This window comes from Muntiacus reevesi, chromosome 16 (genome assembly GCF_963930625.1).
Source record: "Muntiacus reevesi chromosome 16, mMunRee1.1, whole genome shotgun sequence".
Lineage (NCBI taxonomy): Eukaryota > Metazoa > Chordata > Mammalia > Artiodactyla > Cervidae > Muntiacus > Muntiacus reevesi.
Genome location: NC_089264.1, coordinates 41,953,662 through 41,977,390, shown reverse-complemented (window position 1 = coordinate 41,977,390; position 23,729 = coordinate 41,953,662). Strand labels below are relative to the sequence as shown.

Here is a 23,729-nt window from a genome sequence, read left to right as displayed (position 1 = left end):
GAGCCGTGTGAAGAGAACTCGGAAGATCTGCAAAGAGTTCTCTCAAGAAGTCAGCTTGGGACTCATCAGTACGTGTGTCTTAGTCAGCTCAGCTGCTGCGACAAATGCCATAGACCGGGTGGCTTAAAAAACAGACACATTTCTCTACAGCCATTACTTTGAAATAACTATAAGTAGAGTATAATCTATAAAAATATTGAATAGATATGTTGTACACCTGAAATTAACATAATATTGTAAAGTAAAAAACACACACATTTATTCCTTACAGTTCTGGAAGTTGGAAGTTTGAGATCAAGGTGTTCGGTTGGGTTCTTGATGAGGGTTCTCTTCCTGTTTATACCATCACAAGGCCTTCCTTGGTGCCTGGGAGAGGTTGAGATGCCCAGGATCCTCCTCCTTTTGTAAGGGCATTAATCCCATCATAAGCCCCCCACCGTCACAATCTCATCTAAACCTAATTACCTCCTGAAGACCCCCTCTAAATGCTATACATTGGGGGTTAGGGTTTCAACATGTGAATTTGTGAGACACAAGCACTATATGTGAGGAAAGACCACCAGAAAAGATCAGGCAGAACAATTCAGAGCCAGCCCTAGCTGTTCTGAACACAATTAGCCAAGTATAAATAAGACAACTTTTGAAAGGATTGAATTCCTTCCAAGTAACAACTTAACTGTGTCCTAAAACAGAACCCAAAGCTATCCAAAGGAGCAAAAAATAACCAGTATTGAGCAAGACAAAATTCAAACCATTTGCATCCAATAAAAATTTACTAGGCATGCAGAGAAGCAGAATAATATAACTCATAAAGATGAGAAAAAATCAATCAATAAAACAGACCCAGAAATAATACAGATGATAAAATTATTAGATGATAGCTTTATAGAAGTAATCACAAATATGTTCAAGAAGGTGAAGGAAAGCATAAGCATGTTAAGGAGAGACATCGAAGACACAGAAAAAAAATCCATGCCAGACTCCTTCCTGGTGATTTGAGTTTGGAGACTGGGCCATTCAGTATATCAGCCTTTGGTGAGTTGGCTTTTAGAAAACTTGCTTTGGAGAACTGACCAAGAACTGTATTTTAGACATGAGATTGATAGTGGGGCTAGCACTTTTTTTTGAATGGAAGTAGCACAGCTTGGAAACCACAGGCCTTCCTCCTCTTGGGGGAACAGTTTGGGGTGGGTGAGAGCAGTGTGGGTGTTCTCTCTCTGTGAGCTTCCTCTGAGGATCAGGAGTGGAGAGGGAGAATGGACTCTGTGGGCGTGCAGATCCAGGAGAGCAGAAACCAAAAGGCTTGTTGCACAGTGACATTTATTTCACCCAACTGAGAAACTGGAACTAGTGGAAGGCAGGCTCTGCTGAGTTGGTGGAAATGGTGAAATCCTCCTCATTGGTACTTTACCAAGAGAAAGATGTGCCTTAAAAGAGTGTAAAGCTGGGGATGGAGAGAGAAGCTGTCCTCATACACCTAGAAAGGTCCTAGTAAGGCACTGGGTTGAAGATCCATGCTTGGGTGTAATGTGGCCACTGTTCTTAAGTCTCTCACAGTCTAATGGGCTTGCCTTCCTCACTTTCTGTTCATTTTTATTTGCTTTATTGGCTCCCATTCTTCTTGCATGTGTATTAAGTCATTTCAGTTGTGTCCAACTCTTTCGACCCTATGGGTTGTAGCCCGTCAGGCTCCTCTGTCCGTGGGATTTCCCAGGCAAGAGTACTGGGGTGGTTTGCCATGCCCTTCTCCAGGGGACCTTCCCAACCCAGGGACTGAACGCAGGTCTCCTGCATTGCAGTCCGATTCTTTACTGTCTAAGCCACCCAAGAAACCCAAGAATACTGGAGTGGGTTGACATTTCCTCCTCCAGGATATCTTCCCAACTCAGAGATCAAACCAGTGTCTCTTTCATCATCTGCATTGGTAGGCAGGTTCTTTACTACTAGCGCCATTTGGGAAGTCCCCATTCTTCTTACTTGCCTCTTAAGTAATTCGGCGCCTCTATGGAGCGGATAACAAGGTATCCTGAGCTTCCTACTACTCTATTTATACAGTTATCATGATGGAGAGGAGGAGGAAACCGGTACACATTATTAGAGCCTAGAATGAGATTTCCCTTAGACCCAGGGAGCCAGGGCTCCTGCCTTGAACTCTGCGCTACAGAGGGCTCGCCCTGGGCTGTTCTCAGGCATTACTCGCCCACTTAGCCAGAGGTCAAAAGGGCAAAGGCAATGTGACTGCTTCGAGTCCACGCCCCCAGGAACCTGGACCAGGGCCATCACAGTTGGGCTGGAGTGTCCACACAGGGAGGAAAGACAAGGTGTATATGCCGTAGGAAAGGAGAGGCTTCCTTGGTGGCTCAGATGGTAAAGCGTCTGAGTGTTTGATCCCTGGGTCAGGAAGATCCTCTGGAGAAGGAAATGGTGACCCACTCCAGTACTCTTGCTTGGAAAATCCCATGGACAGAGGAGTGTGGTAGGCTACAGTCCATGGGGTCGGAGAGAGTCGGACACGACTGAGCGACTTCACTTTCTTTCTTTTCTTTTACCCCATACACCTCAAATGTTCATAGTAAACTGTCTGGCAATCCAGAGGTGGCCTGACTTCTTGCTAGGGGAGCCCAATGTTACTTTTTACCAGTTTGAACCCTGTCTCTGGGGCCTGTGCATTGTAACAGAACTCGTGACTTTACCAGTCATTCTGTGTCATGTCTCTTAGCATCACCAAATTAGAGCTCTTGATTCATTTCCTTCAACCCAAGTCCTCCCCATCTTCATAAACAGTTTCACCATCCACTCAGTTGATCAGACATTCTGTATTCTTCTCCTGCTGTCCTGAGCTTCTGCTGAGACAATCCCTTAGTGTGTCCTGTTTGCTGTGCCTCTGAAATAGATCCCAAATCCAGCTACACCTTACCTGTTTATTGCTACCACCTCATGTTGAGTCACCATCATTTCTCACCTGGGCTGCTTCATCAGCTTCTACAGTGCTCTCTCACTTTGCCTCTCTTCCCACTAGCTGATTCTCCAACAGCAACTAAAGTGACTTATTAAAAAGACAGATGATACTATTCCCTTGTTTAAAATCCTCTAATGGATTTCCACTGAGATTAGAATTATTCCAAATTCCTTTCAATGTCCCATAGGTCCTTTACAAACTGCCCTCTGTCTAGCTCAATGGCCTCCTCTTAGCCCATTCCTTCTTAATCACCACCTCCTTCCACTCTGGTCTCTCTATATGTTAGATGCTCATACTAATTTCCTTCCCTACACATGCTCTTTTGTTTGGTCTGGAATAGTCTTACCAAGTTCTTAAAAGGTGTCTGAATGCTCAGTCGCTCAGTCATGTTGACTCTTTGCGACCCCATGGACTGTAGCCCGCCAAGCTCTTCTGTCCATAAAATTTTTCAGGCAAGAATACTGGAGTGGGTTGTCACTTCCTACTCCAGGGCATCTTCCCCAACCAGGGATCGAATCCGTGTCTCCTGTGTCTCTTGCATCAGCAGGCAGATTCTTTACTATTGCACCACCTAAGAAGCCCTGAGTTCCTCTTATCTGGGCTCAAATGTTATCTTCTAAGAGAAGCTTTACTTAACCACCTTCTCAGTGGAGCCTGTCACACCTCTGGCATCTCCAGTCACTCCCTAGCATGTTATCCTGTGTTATTTTCTTCATAGCACTCATCAACATCTGAAATTATCTTATTCGTTTCATGCTTATTGTTGATTGCCCTCCATTAGAACATAAGTTCACAAAGGAAGGACTCTTTTTAATTCATTTTTTATCACTAGAGTCTTAGCGTCTAGAATAGTTCTTGATATACAGTTGGTGCTAAATAAATATCTGTTAAGTGAATGAACTAATCAATGTACATATGAGGTTCTCAAGCTTTCTGACAATTCATCTAGAATTTGTTTGCAGGTTGTTCATACTAAAAATAAATAAATCAATCTGCTATCTTAAACTGGGTTTCCTAGGAAGCAACTCTGACACTGAGATTAGCATATAGGAACTTTACAAGGGATTGCTCCAGGGATCAAAACCAATGGAAAGAAAGCTGAATTTGGCAGAAAGAAAAGTTTGGTTATTAGTCTCATAAAAGGTCTAAGTTGATCCTAATAGGAATTCCAAAGCTAGGGTAACAGTCTCAATTTGGTCTAGATCATGATGGTTGGGACCAGGATTTATATTTCTAAGATGTCCAGTCATTGTTGAGTCGCCAAGTCATGTCTGACTCTCTGCAACTCGATGGACTGCAGCACTCCAGGTTTCCCTGTCCCTTACAATCTTCTGGAGTTTGCCCAAGTTCATGTACATTGAATTGGTGATGCCATTCAACCAGCGTTAGGGTTTTTATCAATGAGTCAGCTTTTTGCATCACGTGGCCAAAGTCCAGTCATTAGACACAGGTTATCCTGGGCAGGAAATACACCGTTGGGATCTCAACACCACAACCACAGTAGGTCTCAGTGCTGCAGCTAGTACTCATCTCCCTCCTCTACTGGCCATTTATTTTACCCTCACCCTCAACTTCTGGTGTCACCCTCTGGCATCCTGGTGGCTTACCTGGTAGTATGATCCAGACTCTCAACTCTTAAAGAGTCTGAGTCCCTGGTCACTCTGCTGTTCTCATTTTATAGCTACTACACTGGTCTATTTACTATCAAAACTGAACAAGACAGTACCAAGAAGTGCTCAAATGGATCACCTGGGTGGAAAGCATATTATTATTATTATTATTATTTTGCCTCTACTGTCTAATAGAAGTCTTATGTCCTCCTGGTGACTAGGGCCAATTATTTCAGCCAGGATGGTGATTCCTCTTCTTGTCCTCTGATCCCTTGGCATGAGGAGCTTTAAGATCCCGGGTGGTGGCCATGGTGAAAGTACTCCGTTCTAGTAACCAAGACTCTTGACTGTTCAGATCCAGAGTTTCAAGAATAAGAAGCACAAATTCCCCAAGTGGGTCATCAGGAGTGAAGGAAAACAGGACTACTCCTGCTTTCACCTCTTGATCCCTAGGCCTGTGTATTTTACCTCTTGGGGAAGCAGCACCACATAAGGGTCATTTATTTAGAATGTGCCCTGCATTGTGGAGGAGGACATGCCATTTTCATAAGAAGTTGTTTCTGAGTTGGCTCTTCTACCAGGCTAGTGGCTTCTGGGTATTGCAGTATGTGATGTGAACAATGTATTTCACAGTTATGTGCCCATTCCAACTGTCCTTTAAAGTTAAATGGGTCCCTTTGTGTAACACAGTAGTATGTGAGATCTCATGCTACAGGATTAATTTTCTATATGCACTTGACTAATGAATGGTACTGGCTGAAGCACTGCCGACAGGAAAAGCAAATCCACATCTAGAACATATGTCTATTCTTGGGAAACAGTAGATGGTAACCAAAGTTGTTAACTTGTCTTTAAGGGATGGCTTGGTCTCTTGCAGGGCCTATGCGATTGGTTTCTGTTGCAAGAAGGTTGGACATTCAGTCCCGGTGGTAGCTCAACCAGCCTTAAGGGAGCCCTGTGCCACTGCATTCATGAAGAACCTTCATTCCTGTTACCATGGGAACCCCATTCACGTGCCCACCATACAAGCAATGAAGTGGCTGATGACAGAGGCTGGCTTGTATCAAATGGGATATGTGATTCTTTTAGTACCTCTCCTGTGATGCTCTCTGACTGTCATTAACATGTGAAATTAAGATCTTTATACCCTCTGCTCACTTCCATGTATTCATCCACATTGGCTTTACCCTTGTTTTAGTTGTTCTCCAATCTTCCAAGCTTTCTGCTCCCAGACCCCTGACCAGATGGCCAAGTTATTCAGCACTGACCACAAGTCCCTGTGTATTCTAATTTCAGGCCACTTCTCTTTCCCCATAAATTGGTTGACGAGGTGGGAGACATTCTTCTCACCATTACCTTTCAAGGCCATGTTGGGTGGGGCAGCAGGGCAGTCATCACTCTTTTCTAACTTGCACCAGCAAACGAAGTTGAGCCATTTCTGAGTAAAGCTCAGGCTTTTTCTCCCTATATTAACTGATCATCAAGGATTCCCCCATGCAGTAAGAGACGTGAGCTGAGTGGTGGTGTACTGGTAAATAGCAACCAGCTTTCTGAAAAGGAGAAAGAAACCTGGTTTATAACATTAGCTAATATCCTAGCAATTTCTTGTTCATTTTGTCCAGCATGATGTAATCTATTTACTGGATCAGGGTGATATTCTGCATGATGTCCAGCTGGTTCATGTCTCTTTAGACAATGTTATGACAGAGGACAGAGAGTTAACACAGCTTAAGGACAAGGCTATAAGTGGACACTGTTGCACAGTCCAAAGGAATGTGAGTTATTTCTGATTCTCCTTTTGATAGGGATAGAAAGAGATCACTGGCCACGTATCATCTACCTGCATCCATACTAATCTACTCTAGCAAAGATAACATGCCTGACACAGCAGCTGCTAACTATTAGGTTAGACTTGTGAGAGTCCATTACCATTTTCCAGGGTTTGTCTGGATTTTGTAGAGGCCAGATGGTGAATTAATCGTAGTATTCTTGCCTGGAGAATCCCATGGTCAGAGGAACCTGGCAGGCTACACAGTCCATGGGCTTGCAAGAGTCGGACATGACTCAGCAACGGAACAACCAACCAACATGATGAGAACCATCACTCAGCCATCTCTTAGGGAGGCAACCACATTTACCTTTTTTCTTGCATTCCTTTCAAATATGAATGGTACAATACATAAGGTTGACCTCCCTTATCTGTGGGTTCCACATCCAGAAAATTCAACCAACAGCGAATGAAAAATATTAAAATAAGTTCCAGAAATTTCCAAAAAGCAAAACTCGAATTTGCCACACTCTGGCAATTATTTGTATAGCATTTACATTGTATTTGCAACTACTTACATAGAATTTACATTGGATTAGCATTATAAGTAATCTAGAGATGATTTAAAACATACAGGAGGATGTACATAGGTTATATGCAAATATTACATCATTTTATATAAGGGATTTGAACATTTGTGGATTTTGGTACCTATAGGGGTCCCAAAAGCATTCCCCCTTGGATACCAAAGGATGATTATGTAATACAAAGTTAGCTGATTCAGCCATTTTTGAGTATACAGTTCAATGGCATTTAATACATTCACACTATGTGCAACCTCCACCACCATTAATCTCTGTAACTCTCAACATCTCATTTCACTCAGCATAATATCTTTAAGACTTGTCTACATTATAGATGGTCTGATTTTCGTGTCTTATTAAGGTTAAATAAAATTCTATTGTGTATAAGTACACCAGATTTTCTTTATTCATTCATCCATTGTTGAACATTTGGGTTATTTCCACCTTTTGGCTACTGTGAAATGCTTTATGGACATGGATGTATAAATGTCTTTCCCTGAAGAAGTTCTGTTAATATTGTTTGCAATGCAGTCTTCACTTCTGCTACAACATTTTTGACTTTTAGCATTTCCTTTTCACTCTTTGTTAGAGTTCCCATCTCTCCACTTATATTACCCAGCTTCCCAGGTGGCTCAGTGGTAAAGAATCTGCCTGCATTGCAGGAAACACAGGAGACACTGGTTCAATCCCTGGATCAGGAAGATCCCCTGGAGAAGGAAATGGTAACTCACTCCAGCATTCCTTCCTGCGAAATCCCATGGACAAAAGGAGCCTGGTGGGCCACAGTCCAAAGGATCAAAGAGTCAGACACAACTAAGCATGCATGCTCATTTAGTTTATGCTTTCCAATTTTCCCATCTCTTCTGGGCTTTTTTTTTATTGTTGTTTGTTGATGTTCTTTATCAAGTGTTGTAGTAAAGTTTTTGTATAAATATATAAAAATAGTATGTATAATATGTATTTTAGAAAATTTATGAATTTTTGCTTAACTAAAAAATTTATGACATTTTGATTCCACTTGTTTGACTTAATATGAATAGAATGCTAGATTTCGAATTTCAAAAAGCAGATATGCAACAAGCAACAAAGATTTACAGTATAGCGTAGGAAACTATAGTCAATATCTTGTAATAACCTATAACGGAAAAAATCTGAAAAATAATATATATTTTAATATTATAATATAATAATATATACACATCTGTAACTGAATCTCCTTCTGGTGCACCTGAAACATTGTAAGTCAATGTACTTCAAAAATATATATATATATTAAGAAAAAAAAACAGGGACTTCTCTGGTAGTCCAGTGATTAAGAATCCACCTGGAAGTACAGGGAACATGGGTTTGATCCCTGGTCAGGGGGCTAGGATTCCACGTACTACAGAGCAGCTAAGCCTGCATTACCACTACTGAGCCCACTGCCACAAGTAGAGTCCGTGCTCCACAACAAAAGATCCCACACGATGCAACGAAGATCGCCATCCCACAACTAAGGCCCAATGAAGTCAAATAAATAAATCTTTTTTTAAAAAAGCAAAAACCCCCCAAATAATAAAATGGAACATGATCTAGCCATTTAATGTCAATGTAGACTTATATTTACTGACATGTGGAGAAAAGTACAATATATTGCTCCATTAAAAAACTACAGAGAATAAAAAGTATTCATAGTGTGAAAAAAAAAAAAAAAAACTCAGAAAGGCTAGAAGGGATTGGAGTGGGCGAACGCCCTCCCGCAGGTGGGAAGGCTCTGGTAAAGTCTTCTCTCCTGGAAAGTAAACTATTGTAATGGAGAATGTTCTGGGCATATTTCACAATGGCTGCTCTTCCTAGGTCTCTTCCAGAATTGTAAGAGTATTTTCCTGGCTCTTTATTATGAAAACTTGGTGAGATTTTTGGAGGTAAAACTCTCTGTGGTGTGGGAGCGCAACTAAGACTGAGGCCCAGAAGAGCTTCTCACTATCTAGACAGTCCCCACTCAGTCATTAGCAATCGTCAAAATGACCACTGAGATGAGTGTTCCCACCACTTAAGGCTCCAGACTCTTCTGCTCCTCGAAGTCACATCTTTACTATGACTCTCTGAACTTGTCAGTCTTTTCAGACTTCAGGGTGGCAGTTTACCCTGCAGCCTCAGTGTTCTAATGGTTTCAATAAAAGCCAATGGCTTTCCATTTGTTCAGCTTTTTCTTCTAAAGAACAGTAGTGATAACTTCTTTTTTTTTCATTTATTTTTATTAGTTGAAGGCTAATTACTTTACAATATTGTAGTGGTTTTTGCCATACATTGACATGAATCAGCCATGGATTTACATGTTTTCCCCATCCTGATTCCCCCCTCCTCCCTCCTTCTCCATTCCATCCCTCTGGGTCTTCCCAGTGCACCAGCCCCGAGCACTTGTCTCATGCATCCAATCTGAGCTGCTGATCTGTTTCACCCTTGATAGTATACTTGCTTCAATGCTGTTCTCTCTGAACATCCCACCCTCGCCTTCTCCCAGAGTCCCAAAGTCTGTTCTGTACATCTGTGTCTCTTTTTCTGTTTTGTATATAGGGTTATCGTTACCATCTTTTTAAATTCCATATATATGCGTTAGTATACTTTATCTTTCTGGTTTACTTCACTCTGTACAATGGGCTCCAGTTTCATCCATCTCATTAGAACTGATTCAAATGAATTCTTTTTAATGGCTGAGCAATATTCCATTGTGTTTATGTACCATAGCTTCCTTATCCATTTGTCTGCTGATGGGCATCTAGGTTGCTTCCATGTCCTGGCTATTATAAACAGTGCTGTGATGAACATTGGGGTGCACGTGTCTCTTTCAGATCTGGTTTCCCTGGTGTGTATGCCCAGGAGTGGGATTGCTGGGTCATATGGCAGTTCTATTTCCAGTTTTTTAAGGAATCTCCACACTAGAACAGTAGTGATAACTTCTAAGCTCTTCACATGGTGGTGGTGTAGATGGAAATCCCTCCCCAGGTTGTTTTTTATCTAGTACCTTGTCTGAGGTGGGGGTATGGTTTCATAAGCTTTTACTTAGTATTCCCCACTATGATAGTTCTTACTCATTACAGGCTAAAAATTCAGTATGGGGGCTGTGCAAATACCCAGGACATCTACTCTTAAGTGTACATTTGTAGAGTGGGGACATGACAAGTGGTGCGTTCGAAAATCCAGTAAAACTACTATAAGCTGGACCTGGGCTAGACCTCCACCCAAGGCCCCTCTCCGCCCCCAGGCTAACAAAGTCCATTAAGACTGAGTCTCTCAGTATCAATGTCAGTTCAAATTATGCATCCAATTGTCTTTGAAATGTTTGGGTACTCTTTTCCCCCAAACATAAGGTACTGTTTCCCCAACCATAAGTAAATGGCTATAGATCCCTTGAGGAAAGGATTCAATTAATGAGGGAATTATTACTGTGTACACTCTTATGGTGTTGTAGTCCTTTCCCTCAGGGACATGTTTCTCCTTTAATTAATGTGTTCCAGGTCCAAAAATTGGTTGTAAATCCAAAACTAAAATGGAGCCACTGATGTTAGGGACAGAATGGAGCTGGCTAATTCAGGAATGTTAAAGAAAACTGAAACTTACCTAACTTCACCTCACCTAATTTAAGATGCAGGAATTTACAGCTCTTCTCAGAAATCAGCAGAGGATACCAGCCAGTCCTCAAATGCCAAGTGTGTTTATGCCATCTTCAGATTTCCTTATTTCTTGGACTCAGCTACCCTGAGCTAAGGCAGAAGACCACCAGGCAACCAGTCCACTAGAAGTGTCAAATAACTTCTAAATTTATCCTCCCCAACCCCCCACCAAAAAATAAAACCTTTAATCTGAGCAACTTGAACTCATGTCTTGGTAACCTTGAGTGTCCCAGCTTACAGGTCAAAAGCCTTTCAATAAACTCATCTTTCTGCTTTGCTTTACTCATTGTGAAGAATTTAGGTTTTGACATAGTTCAGGTCCAGAAACTGGACAACTTGTCACTGGGACAACTTTCTTCAACTTCTTGATCTTCCATCCTTGATTTATTTGAGTTGTTCAGATTGAGGACTTCGTTTGACGGTTGCCCATCTATTTTGCCCTAGATGCCTTGTTCTATTTGCCATCTCTATAATTTTGTAGGTCAGGCCCCTTTGACTGCACTCCGGCCTTGTAGCATCCATTGGTTTCGGATATTTAAATGTCACCATAAGGTCTCTGTGTTACAGGGTCCTATTGTCTCTACCTCTCTCAGGAAGCCCAGTTCTGAAATGTCATCTTCCACCTGCAGTCCCGGACTCAAAGGAGAGTCAACACTGAATCTATGAGTGATGTTGTTGACTCTCACTAGAAAATTTCTTTTTGATTTGATAAGTGGTATATCCTCTGGACTTTTCTGTGAAATGTATTTTTCTTCTTAGTTTTCCAGTTCTATATAAGGATTTTTGCTCTAGCATGTTCATTTATCTGAGCTGTTTAATCCCCCCGCCTTACACTGTCAACCACAGCAGTTCCAGCATTTCTACCTTATCTGGTGTAGCGTGAGCCATTGCTTTTTGCCTGCTTCTAGATGGCATCTTGAGTGTGTTCACGCCATCACCTGGGGTTCTTGCCTGAGTGTTAAAGCCTGTATCCTGGGAAGGTAATCCCAAATGGATAAAATTCTCCCTCATCTGACTTTACGATCCACCTTTCTCTTCTCTTTTTATCCAGAACCTTCAGAATTCTATCCCATGCATATTTCCCTGGTTTCTGTTGGTACTTGTCACCTAGCTTCTACAACTTCTTTGGGGTTACTTTCCAATATTATCAGCCTTAGGTGTCTGTTACTTAACTCTAATCATTGCCTCATGGTCAGCAGGGAGTGTGGGGGTGCAACCCGAGGGAAGTACTTGTTATCTTGCACAGAAGGCCTCTCAGTATCTCATAAGGCAAGAGCACTAGCCTTTAATAGTCACAGTGGAGCATTTTGCTAGGTCAGCAGGTTGTAGAGAATTTAAGATTTTTCATGTATATTGAATTAAATGTCCTCATCCCATGTGTCAGGGTCCCACTCTTTCCCAGGCTTGAAATGGACCTAACCTGCCCAAGTGGAGAGTTTAATCTTTTTGTAAGTTTCCACTTGGCCTTCTATGAGTATTACAGTTAAGTCCTGGGATGATCCTCAGTTTTCTCTGTCTTCCCACTATAGGAGATGAGAACTTCTTTATGTGCTTCCAGAAGGTCTTCTGGGTTTCACACTGAACTTTGAATTGCAGATTAATCATACTCAGCCTTTCATAATCTCTCTCCAAAGTATCAAGTCCCCTTAGCAATAGCCAATCAAATCCCAAGGGTCTTATAGATACTATTTCCCCTATACTTTGGCAACAGTGCCTGATCTTTCCCAGTACACCATGCTTTAGCAATTGTCCTGTTTTTTTGCGGTAGCTCTGTTTCACCTGCCATCACTGATTCATTGCCAGCCAGTGAAACTGGTGGCCAACTCCAAATTTCAATCATCGTATTTGCTTTCTTGGACCATTTCTGGTACCAAAGCTTTTATGTCAGGTTCCATGAAAAGTAAACTCTGAAGCAAAGATCAGTGTTCTAGAAGTTTATTAAGAACACCAGTGCAAGGAAAGGCATAAGAGTAGGATCAGACAGAGTGAAAAATTAGGTTATGAGGCTGTTGCATAATAATTTGACTGGCTTTTGTCCCTGGTTCCTGGGAGGTAACTTCTAAACCACTGGAATTTCCTATAGGACAGGAGTGAGTTTGTTATTTATAGTGGGTCCTTGGACCACACCTGAGTTTATGCTAATGAGATGATTCAGGATGAAGGTTGGTCATGCCAAGAAAGACCAACCAAGTGATTAAAGAGTTGAGACTTTCAGCCATGTGATATCAACCCAAGTTCTGGACATCTAGGGAGGTGAAGGGAACTGGAGACTGAGTTCAAACATGGGGCCAGTGATTCAATCAGTTATGGTTGTGTAATGAAACCAAAAAAAAATTCAGGACACTGAAGCTCAGTGGAGCTTCCTGCTTTATGAACAACACATTGATGTGTCAGGAGGGGGAGATGTCCTGACTCCACAGAGAGAGGGCACAGAAGCTCTGTATTTAGGACCCTTCCAGACTTCACCCCAGGTATCTCTTCATTTGGCTAGTTCAATGTGTACTCTTTATAATAAAATTGTAATCATAAGTGTAGCACTTTCTTGAGTCTTGTGAATCATTATTCCCTCAACTACTGAACCTGAGAAGGCTGTAGGAAATCCCCAATTTGTAACTTGTTAGTCAGAAGTGCAGGTGGCCTAAGGGTCCCTGAGCCTGTGGATAACATCTGGAGTAAGGGCAGTCTTATTGGACACTCTGACCTTAAACTGTGGGTTTTGAGCTAACTCTGGGTGCTCAGTGGCCAAAATACATGGCAGTACAAGAGATAACATTCTAAATTATACCAGCCTCAGCTGATCCCACAGGGAGTTCTGGTGCTCTGAAGCTCACTGTTGTTCCAAGTTTGGGCAGGGGGATCAGACATTTAAACTTCCATGATGTCTTCAAGCTGCCCTTGGGCAGCTCTCTTTAACCAAGGAAATTCCTGAAGAGAGCAGATAGCTGAGGGTTATCGCCAGGCAGCATTCCCAGAAACTGAGGGATGCTGTTCAATCTTGAAGCAGAATTACTAGGCAAGTCACAGTGCCCGCTACACTTTGTAACTCTACTAAATGGTAGAGAAAGGACAGAGTGATTAAACAAAGTACTGAAGATTCTTTTGGATTTGTAAGCATTTTGCAGCTAAAGAGAATTCAAAGAGTCGAAGAGTGAGATTGACTGGTTGATCCTGGCAAATCTTCACAAGTGATCATATCGTTTTCCCAATTAAATCTTTTTGATGTCTTCCTATTGCCCTGGGGATGGATAGTCTTAACATCCTTAGCACAACAACTTAGGCTCTGTGTGAAACGGACCCTTCTTGAATCTGCAGGATCATGTCTTTCTCATCTCATTGCACTCATGTTCTGTCTGTGGATTATGCTCAGTCGTTAAGTCACGTCCAACTCTACGCGACCCCAGGGACTGTAGCACACTGGCTTCCCTGTCCTTCACTATCCTTTGGAGTTTGCTCAAATCCATGTCCATTGAGTTGGTGATGCTATCTAACCATCTCGTCCTCTGTCATCCCCTTCTCCTTTTGCCTTTAATCTTTCCTGGCATCAGGGTCTTTTCCAGTGAGTCGGCTTTTTTGCATAAGGTGGCCAAAGTATTAGAATTTCAGCTTCAGCAACAGTCCTTTGAATATTCAAAGCTGATTTAATTTAGGATTGATTGGTTTGATCTTGCTGTCAAAGGGACTTTCAAGAGTCTTCTCCAGCACTATAATTCAAGAGCATAAATTCTTTGGCGCTCATCCTTCTTTATAGTCCAACTCTCATATCTGTACCTGACTACTAGAAAAACCATAGCTTTGATTATACAGATCTTTGTCAACAGAGTGATGTCTTGCTTTTTAATATGCTAGGTTTGTCATAGTTTTCCTTTCAAGAAGTAAATGTCTTAATTTCATGGCTGCAGTCACCATCTGCTGTGATTTTTGAAGCCCAAGAAAATAAAATCCATCACTGCTTCTACTTTCCCCCCTTCTGTTTGCCATGAAGTGATGGGACCAGGTATCATGATCTTAGTTTTCTGAATGTTGAGTTTCAAGCCAGCTTTTTCACTCTCCTCTTTAGAGTGGTATCCTCTGCATATCTGAGGTTGCTGATATTTCTCCCAGTAATCTTGATTCCAGCTTGTGATGCATCCAGCCAGGCAGTTTGCATGATGTACTCTGCAAATAAATAAAATAAGCAGGGTGACAATATACAGCTTTGATGTACTCTTTCCCAATTTTGAACCAGTCCATTTGTCCATGTCCCACTCTAACTGTTGCTTCTTGACCTGCATACAGCTTTCTCAGGAAGCAGGTAAAGTGATCTGGTTATTCCCTTCTTTTTAAGAATTTTCCAGTTTTTTGTGATCCACACAGTCAAAGGCTTTAGTGTAGTCAATGAAGCAGATGTCTTTCTGGAATTCTCTTGCTTTTTCTATGATCCAATGGATGTTGACAATTTGATCTCTGCTTCCTCTGCCTTTTCTAAACCCAGCTTGAACATTTGGAAGTTCTCAGTTCATGTACTGCTGAAGCCTAACGTGAAGGATTTTGAGCATAAACTTGCTAGCATGTGAAATGAGTGCCTTTCTGTGGATTGCACCTGACTTTTTAAAGTTTTGGAGTCTTTTCACAGGCTGCTTCCTCTGCCTAGAAACGCTTCCCTACCTCTTTACCTGGCCAATTTTTACTGATTTTTAGGTGTTTAAATGTCTGTTTCTCAGAGAGGTCTTCCCTAACCTTCACTCTAGATAAGGGCCATTTGTTATACACTCTCATAGTACTTGTTCCCTTTAGATGCCCTAAAAATACGTACCAGATATAGTTACCTGTGTGTTTAGCTGTTTAATGCCTGCTTCTCTCCTTTTGGTTAAGTGTCACGAAGGCAGGAACTATGGCTATTTTGTTCTTCCCCTTTTCCCAGCATTTAATTCAATGCAACATGGGAGTTTAATAAATATTTGTTGAGTGAATAAGTAAAGGAAGTAATTAAGGATGGACAATATTGATGCAGGTTAGTGGCTAAAATCATATGGCTCTGGGAGCAGGTGGGGTTCAAGTGTTTTAAATCCTAATCCCTCTATCGAGAGCTCTGTAAACACGTCCTCACCTTCAACAACGTAGAAACTTCAGATTATCAGTTAACATTGAATTTGTCTGACTTGGGAAACCTAACTCAATAACCAAACTCTAGGAGAATAATGTGGGATAAGAATACCTATTTATTAGCAGCAGTATGGCATAGCCCTGAAGCACACGGACTGTCCTGGGATGAATCCAAAACTGTCATCTTGGCCACAATATTCAGCCTCTTGGTACATCAGTTTCCTCACCTGTAAACAAAGCACCTGTGTTGAACCTGTCAAACCTGTCTAATTCACAGCACCCTGTTTAATGTTGCTGTAAAGATCCAATGGAACCTGATAAGTGCTTTATATGTGTTGGCTAATATTACTTATTAATTTAGGTTGAGAGACACCTCTGGCTTGAAAGCTGGAGTTGGTTAGCTGCAGAAGACATTCCCTCTGGGTGAGTAAATTCAGGCCATAGACCAAATAGATTAGAGTTGTTTGGTAGAGTAAAAGTAATGAAAATATCCTCTGGCAACATTTCCAGAAAGCTGGCAGGGAGCTAGAGGACAGATCTTCTCCATCCCAAGGACTGTTTTGCCTGAAAATCCATGGCAAATCACTCAGACCCAGAATTCTACTCCTCCTCACAGAGAGTGTAAACACCCTGGGAGATTTTGGTCCTTTGCTCCCCTTGTAGATTCCAGAAAGGCCATTATCCTTAGGGGAAAATGGCCTCTCTCCAGTCATTCAGGTCCCAACACCATTGATTAGTTTTCTTTAAACACACTAGACCTAAGGAAGAAGTCTTATCACCTTGATTTCTGGTCCTCCTTTGCCAAATTTCCTTGCACATTCATGAAATGCTGATGCCTCTTATGGTGGAACATTTCTGCAGGTAGAATTCTAATTTTTCCCTCATCATTTCTGAAAAATTTTAGAGCACTTATATAGTAGCCATCAAACTGGGAAACTGGAGACCTGAGCCTGGAATTGTAAGAGTGAGATGTGGGTTTTAATTCTGACTTTGACATTAACTGGTGAACTTGGTCATAACCTATGGCTTAGGCATCTTCATGTGAAAAATGAAGCAGAAAGAGAAAATAAGCTAGATATCCTTCTAGGTTTGTAATTCAGAGATTTTGCATCATGCTCTCCAACAAAACTCAATATATTGTTAAAGTACTTTCAGGGTAGAAAGTTGTACTGAATATTTTATAAATGAAGATGTTAACTTTTCTTTGTGCTGAACTTGGAAAATAGAGTTGGTACCAAAGAGAAAGATTACAATTCTGAGGACTGGATAAGAACCCAAATATGGTCTTCCAGGGCATCCATATGACCATTGCACAAAATATTGGGTTGACCAAAAGATTCATTCATTTTCTTCTGTAAGATGGCTCTAATAGTGCTTAGTTGTCTTTAACATCATTCAAAACAATTTTGTTAGACTGTATTGTGACAGCTGTCAGATCAGCACGCATTTAAGAAAAACTTATCAAAACGGATGAATTTTTGTGTAGCCATTTTAATATTGCAGATGGAAGAAAAAAGGCAACATTTTGGGCATATTATATTTTGTTATTTCAAGAAAAGTAAAAACACAATTGAAATGCAAAAATGATTTGTACAGTGTATGAAGAAAAATGTGTTGAAGTGGCTTGTGAAGTTATTTATCACTGGAATATGCTCCTTGGTTGGAGAAGGCAATGGCAACCCACTCCAGTACTCTTGCCTGGAAAATCCCATGGACGGAGGAGCCTGGTAGGCTGCAGTCCATGGGGTCGCAAAGAGTCAGACATAACTAAGCGACTTCACTTTCACTTTTCACTTTCATGCATTGGAGAAGGAAATGGCAACCCACTCCAGTGTTCTTGCCTGGAGAATCCCAGGGACCAGGGAGCCTGGTGAGCTGCCCTCTATTGGGTCACACAGAGTCGAACACGACTGCAGCGACTTAGCAGCAGCAGCAGCAGCATTCTCCATGATTAGGTAGACTATTTGAAGTTGATGGAGATCGAGACATTGAGAAGAATCAACATTTTACCATTCAGGAGGAAGCCAACATACTCAAAATATCCAAATTAAATATTGAAAATCATTTGCACCAGCTTAGTTATGCTCAATGCTTTGATGTTTGGGTTCCAAATAAGTTAAGCTGGGAGAGGTGGGGGAACCTTCTTGATTGTATTTCTGCAAATGATTCTTTACATAAACATAATGAAAATGTTCTATTTTAAAACAGATTGTGATGGGAGATGAAAAGTGGATACTGTACAATCATATTGAAAGGAAGAAATTGTTGGGCAAGCAAAATAAACCACCAACAACCACATCAAAGTCTGGTCTTCATCCAAAGAAGGTGATGTCGTGTATTTAGTAGGATTAAGAAGGGGTCCTCTATTATGAGCTCTTTCTGGAATACGAAATTATGATTTCCAACAAGTACTGCTCCCAATTAGACCAGCTTAAAGCAGCACTGCACTTAGTCAACAGAAAATGCATAATCTTCCATTAAGATAATGCAAGACCGCATATTTCTTTCAGTTCAGTTCAGTTCAGCCGCTCAGTCGTCTCCAACTCTTTGCAACCCTATGAACCGCAGCACACTAGGCCTCCCTCTCCATCACTAACTCCCGGAGTTCACCCAAACCCATGTCCACTGAGTCGGTGATGCCATCCAACTATCTCATGCTCTGTTGTCCCCTTCTCCTCCTGCCCTCAATCTTTCCCAGCATCAGGGTCTTTTCCAATGAGTCAGCTCTTCACATGAGGTGGACAAAATATTGGAGTTTCAGCTTCAACATCAGTCCTTCCAATTAACACGCAGGAGTGATCTCCTCTAGGATGGACTGACTGGATCTCCCTGCAGTCCAAGGGACTCTCAAGAGTCTTCTCCAACACCACAGTTCAAAAGCATCAATTCTTCTGTGCTCAGCTTTCTTTATAGTCCAAATCTCACATCTATACATGACCACTGGAAAAACCATAGCCTTGACTAGATGGACCTTTATTGATGATGACAGGCAAAACTGTTACAGCTTGGTTGAGAAGTTTTGATTCGTCTGCGATATTCACCAGCCACTGTACCTTTGGATTTCCATTTATTTTGGCCTTTACAAAATTCTCTTAATGGAAAAAATTTCAATTCCCTAGAAGACTGTACAAGGCACCTGGAACAGTTTCTGCTCAAAAAGATAAAAAGTTTTGGGAAGATGGAATTATGAAGTTGCCTGGAAAATGGAAGAAGGTAGTAGAACAGAACAGGGAATACATGGTTTAATACAGGTCTAGGTGAAAATGAAAAATGTGTCTTTTATTTATATTCACCTGGCTTGGGTTGTTTTACAGAACTTTTCCTTGTGCACTTCTTCTGGGAATGAATGTAACTGAGCAAGCAGATAGGTTCTTAGCGGGAAGAAAGTCACAAAAGTCATGGTCATTCTACCCCAACAGTTTGCCATGGCTTTAGAGACAGACGTAATGGCTGTGTGACAAAACCTCTCTCAGTCTTAGCGTCTATGTCTATAAAATAACACCTACTTTACAGGGTTACTGTAAGAATGAGAATAGCAGAAGGGTTAATACTATAGAAGCACACAATAATTCAGTTTAGTCTCTCAGTCGTGTCCAACTCTTTGTGACCCCATGGACTGCAGCACACCAGGCTTCCCTGTCTATCACCAACTCCCGGAGTTTACTCAAACTCATGTCCATTGCTTCTCCTCCCACCTTCAGTCTTTCCTAGGATCAGGGTCTTTTCATATGAGTCAATTCTTCCCATAAGGTGGCCAAAGTATTGGAGTTTCAGCTTCAGCATCAGTCCTTCCAATGAATATTCAGGACTGATTTCCTTTAGGATGGACTGGTTGGATCTCCTTACCGTCCAAGGGACTCTCAATAGTTTTATCCAACACCACAGTTAAAAAGCATCAGTTCTTCAGCTCTCACCTTTCTTTAGAGTCCAACTCTCACATCCATACAAGACTACTGGAAAAACCATAGTTTTGATTAGACGAACCTTTGTTGGAAAAGTAATGTCTCTTCTTTTTAATATGCTGCCTAGATTGGTCATAACTTTTCATCCAAGGAGCAAGGGTCTTTTAATTTTATGGCTGCAAACACCATCTGCAGTGATTTTGGAGCCCCCCAAAACAAAGTCTGTCACCATTTTCACTGTTTCCCCATCTATTTCCCAAGAAGTGGTGGGGCCAGATGCCATGATCTTAGTTTTCTGAACGTTCAGTTTTAACCCAACTTTTTCACTCTCCTCTATCACTTTCATCAAGAGGCTCTTTAATTCCTCTTCACTCTCTGCCATAAGGGTGGTGTCGTCTGCATATCTGAGGTTATTGATATTTCTCCTAGCAATCTTGATTCCAGCTTGTGCTTCATCCAGCCTGGCATTTCTCATGATGTGCTCTGCATATAAGTTAAATAAGCAGGGTGACAATATACAGCCTTGAAGTACTCCTTTCCCAATTTGGAACCAGTCTGTTGTTCCATGTCTAGTTCTAACTGTTGCTTCTTGACCTGCATACAGATTTCTCAGGAGGCAAGTCAGGTGGTCTGGTATTCCCATCTCTTTCAGAATTTTCCACAGTTTGTTGTGATCCACACAGTCAAAGGCTTTGGCATAATTAATAAAGCAGAAATAGATGTTTTTCTGGAATTCTCTTGTGTTTTCAATGATCCAGCAGATGTTGGCAATCTGATCTCTGGTTCCTCTGCCTTTTCTAAAACCAGCTGTAACATCTGGAGGTTCACGGTTCACATACTGTTGAAGGCTGGCTTGGGGAATATTGAGCATTACTTTGCTAGCATATGAGATGACAGCAATTGTGTGGCAGTTTGAGCACTCTTTGGCATTGCCTTTCTTTGGGATTGGAATGAAAACTTGACCTTTTCCAGTCCTGTGGCCACTGCTGAGTTTTCCAAATTTGCTGGCATATTGAGTGTAGCACTTTCACAGCACCATTTTTTAGGATTTGAAATAGCTCAACTGGAATTCCATCACCTCCACTAGCTTTGTTCATAGTGATGCTTCCTAAGGCCCACTTGACTTCACATTCCAGGATGTCTGACTCTAGGTGAGTGATCACACCATCATGATTATGTGGGTCATGAAGATCTTTTTTATATAGTTCTTCTGTGTATTCTTGCACCTCTTCTTAATATTTTCTGCTTCTGTTAGGTCCACATCATTTCTGTCCTTTATTGTGCCTGTCTTTGCATGAAAATTGCCCTTGGTATCTTTAATTTTTTCGATGATATCTCTAGTCTTTCCCATTCTATTGTTTTCCTCTATTTCTTTGCATTGATCACTGAGGAAGTCTTTCTTATCTCTCCCTGCTATTCTTTGAAATTCTGCATTGACAACAGAGCATGAGATGGTTGGATGGCATCACCAAGTCAATGGACATGAGTTTGAGCAAACTCTGGGAATTGGTGATGGACAGGGAGACCTAGGGTGCTGCAGTTCATGGGGTTGCAAAACTGAGCGACTGAACTGAACTGATTCAAATGGGTATATCTTTCCTTTTCTCCTTTGCCTTTCACTTTTCTTCTTTTCATATCTATTTGTAAGGCCTCCTCAGACAACCATTATGCCTTTTTGCATTTTTCTTGGGGATGGTCTTGATCACCGCTGCCTGTACAATGTCATGAACCTCAGTCCATAGTTCTTCAGGCACTCTGTCTATCAGATCTAGTCTTTGAATCTGTCACTTCCACTGTATAATCCTAAGGGATTTGATTTAGGTCATATCTGAATGGTCTAGTGGTTTTCCATACTTTCTTCAACTTAAGTCTGAATTTGGCAGTAAGGAAGTCACAATCTGAGCCATGGTCAGCTCCTGGACTTGTTTTTGCTGACTGTATAGATCTTCTCCATCTTTGGCTGCAAAGAATATAATCAATTTGATTTCACTATTGACCATCTGGTGACATCCATGTGTAGAGTCTTCTCTTGTGTTGTTGGAAGAGGGTGTTTGCTATGACCAGTGTGTTTTCTTGCCAAAACTCTTTAAGCCTTTGCCCTGCTTCATTCTGTACTCCAAGGCCAAATTTGTCTGTTACTCCACATAGTTCTTGACTTCCTACTTTTGCATTCCAGTCCCCTATAATGAAAAGGACATCTTTTCTGGGTCTTTAGTTCTAGAAGGTCTTGTAGGTCTTCATAGAACTGTTCAACTCCAGCTTCTTCAGCATTACTGGTCAGGGCCTAGATTTGGGTTACTGTGATATTGAATGGTTTGCCTTGGAAATGTAGAGATCATTCTGCCATTTTTGAGACTGAATCCAAGTACTGCACTTTGGACTCTTTTGTTGACTATGGATCTACAAGACCTTCTAGAACTAAACACAATCACAGAAAACTAACCAATCTGATCACATGGACCACAGCCTTGTCTAACTCAATGAAACTATGAGCCATGCCGTGTAGGACCACCCAAGATGGATGGGTCATGGTGGAGAGTTCTGACAAAACATGGTCCACTGGAGAAGGGAATGGCAAACCACTTTAGTATTCCTGCCTTGAGAACCCCATGAACAGTATGAAAAGGCAAAAAGATAGGACACTGAAAGATCAACTCCCCAGGTTGGTAGGTGCCCTATATGCTACTGGAGATCAGTAAACTAATTCCAGAAAGAATGAAGAGATGGAAGGAACCAAGGCAAAAACAACACCCAGTTGTGGATTTGACTGGTGATGGACATAATGCCCGATGACGTAAAGAGCAATATTGCTTAGGAACCTGGAATGTTAGGTCCCCGAATCAATGCAAATTGGAAGCAGTCAAACAGGAGATGGCAAGAGTGAACATCGACATTTTAGGAATCAGCTAACTAAAATGGACTGGAATGGGTGAATTTAATTCAGATGACCATTAAATCTACCATTGTGGGCAAGAATCCCTTAGAAGCACATAATAGGCACACAGGAAAAAGTTACACCTTTACTGCCAACTTTCCCTATTCCAGTAAAAACATCAATAGACTGAATGCATATTGTCCTTTTCTTGTTTTTTCTTAAAAAAAGACAAAATGTTAAATCAACTATACTCTGATACAAAAAAAAAATTTTTTTAAAGGCAAAACTGGTTACGCTAAGTCTTGACATTTTCTCACCTCAGTTTCCTCACCGCAGTTGAGCTCAGCGGTTTCAAGTTCCAGACCTGGAGTTATAACTGGGTTCCAGTCCTAGCTCTGCCCCCCCTAATGCCAGGGTAATACAGATGGAAAGAACCACCTACCCAGGATTAGACTTTCTCTTTTCTCAATTTCCAAAATCAGAGGGGCATGAAAGACCCAAAGGCTCAACCCGCCTAGCACCCACGAAGAGGGCGGAAACCGGTAGCAAGAGGGAGGAGAGCGGTGGTACGAGAAGACAGGCACGGAGGAATAAGGGCGAGCCTACGAGGCAGAGGGCGGGGCTGGAGTTCCCGCCTCCGCTGCGTGCGCGCGCACTACAGACGCACGCACGCACGCACGCACATCATACCGCGGAAGCGCGCGCGCAGGCCCAGCCCTCGTCGCCGCCGCCATTTTAGCTCCTGGTTCCGGCCGCACGGTGTAGGCTGTTGTAGCGGGAGGGGTGGGGGTCGTCCAGAGTTTAGTAGGTGCCCTCGACTGCGCCGATAGAGCCGCCAGGGTTTCTTTTTTTCTTCCTTCATAACCGCCTGCTCGAAGAGTTCGAAAATGTCTAAGCGACACCGGTTGGACCTGGGGGAGGATTACCCCTCCGGCAAGAAGCGTGCGGGGACCGATGGGTAAGCCAGGCCGGGGGCGCGAGGCAAGGGCTCGGGCTTTGTTGGGGTCCCGGCGGCGGACGGGCCAGGGAGGGCCAGGCTGAGCGGACCCTGGGGCCCGACGCTTTGTTTCCCTTTCGGCTTGGGTCATTGGCGGCGGGGCGCGGGAGAGCGGTGCCACTCCCGGCGTTCGGCCCGGCAAGGGCGCGGGGAGCTGAGTGGCGCGGCCGCCGCCCGGCCCAGTCGGGAGAGCGGAGAGGCCTGGCGTGGTCACTGGGGCGCCTCCTCCCCGGGCGGAGTCGAGCGAGAGTCACTTCGAGGGGAGCGGACGGGAGGGAACCGCGGACCTCGTGGTCTGG

At 42.3% G+C, this 23,729-nt stretch overlaps 1 protein-coding gene across 1 annotated transcript in view; it reads left to right on the top strand.

The window, feature by feature from the left end:
• The first annotated feature begins 23,151 nt into the window (after positions 1-23,151).
• The window catches only part of DHX15 (DEAH-box helicase 15), a 54,808-nt gene continuing 54,230 nt past the window's right edge, over positions 23,152-23,729 (top strand). Inside the window, exon 1 of the mRNA XM_065907158.1 lies at positions 23,152-23,391. Within this exon, the coding sequence (XP_065763230.1) occupies positions 23,321-23,391 (71 nt within the window). The 5' untranslated portion in view covers positions 23,152-23,320. The remainder of the gene's footprint in view (positions 23,392-23,729) is intronic.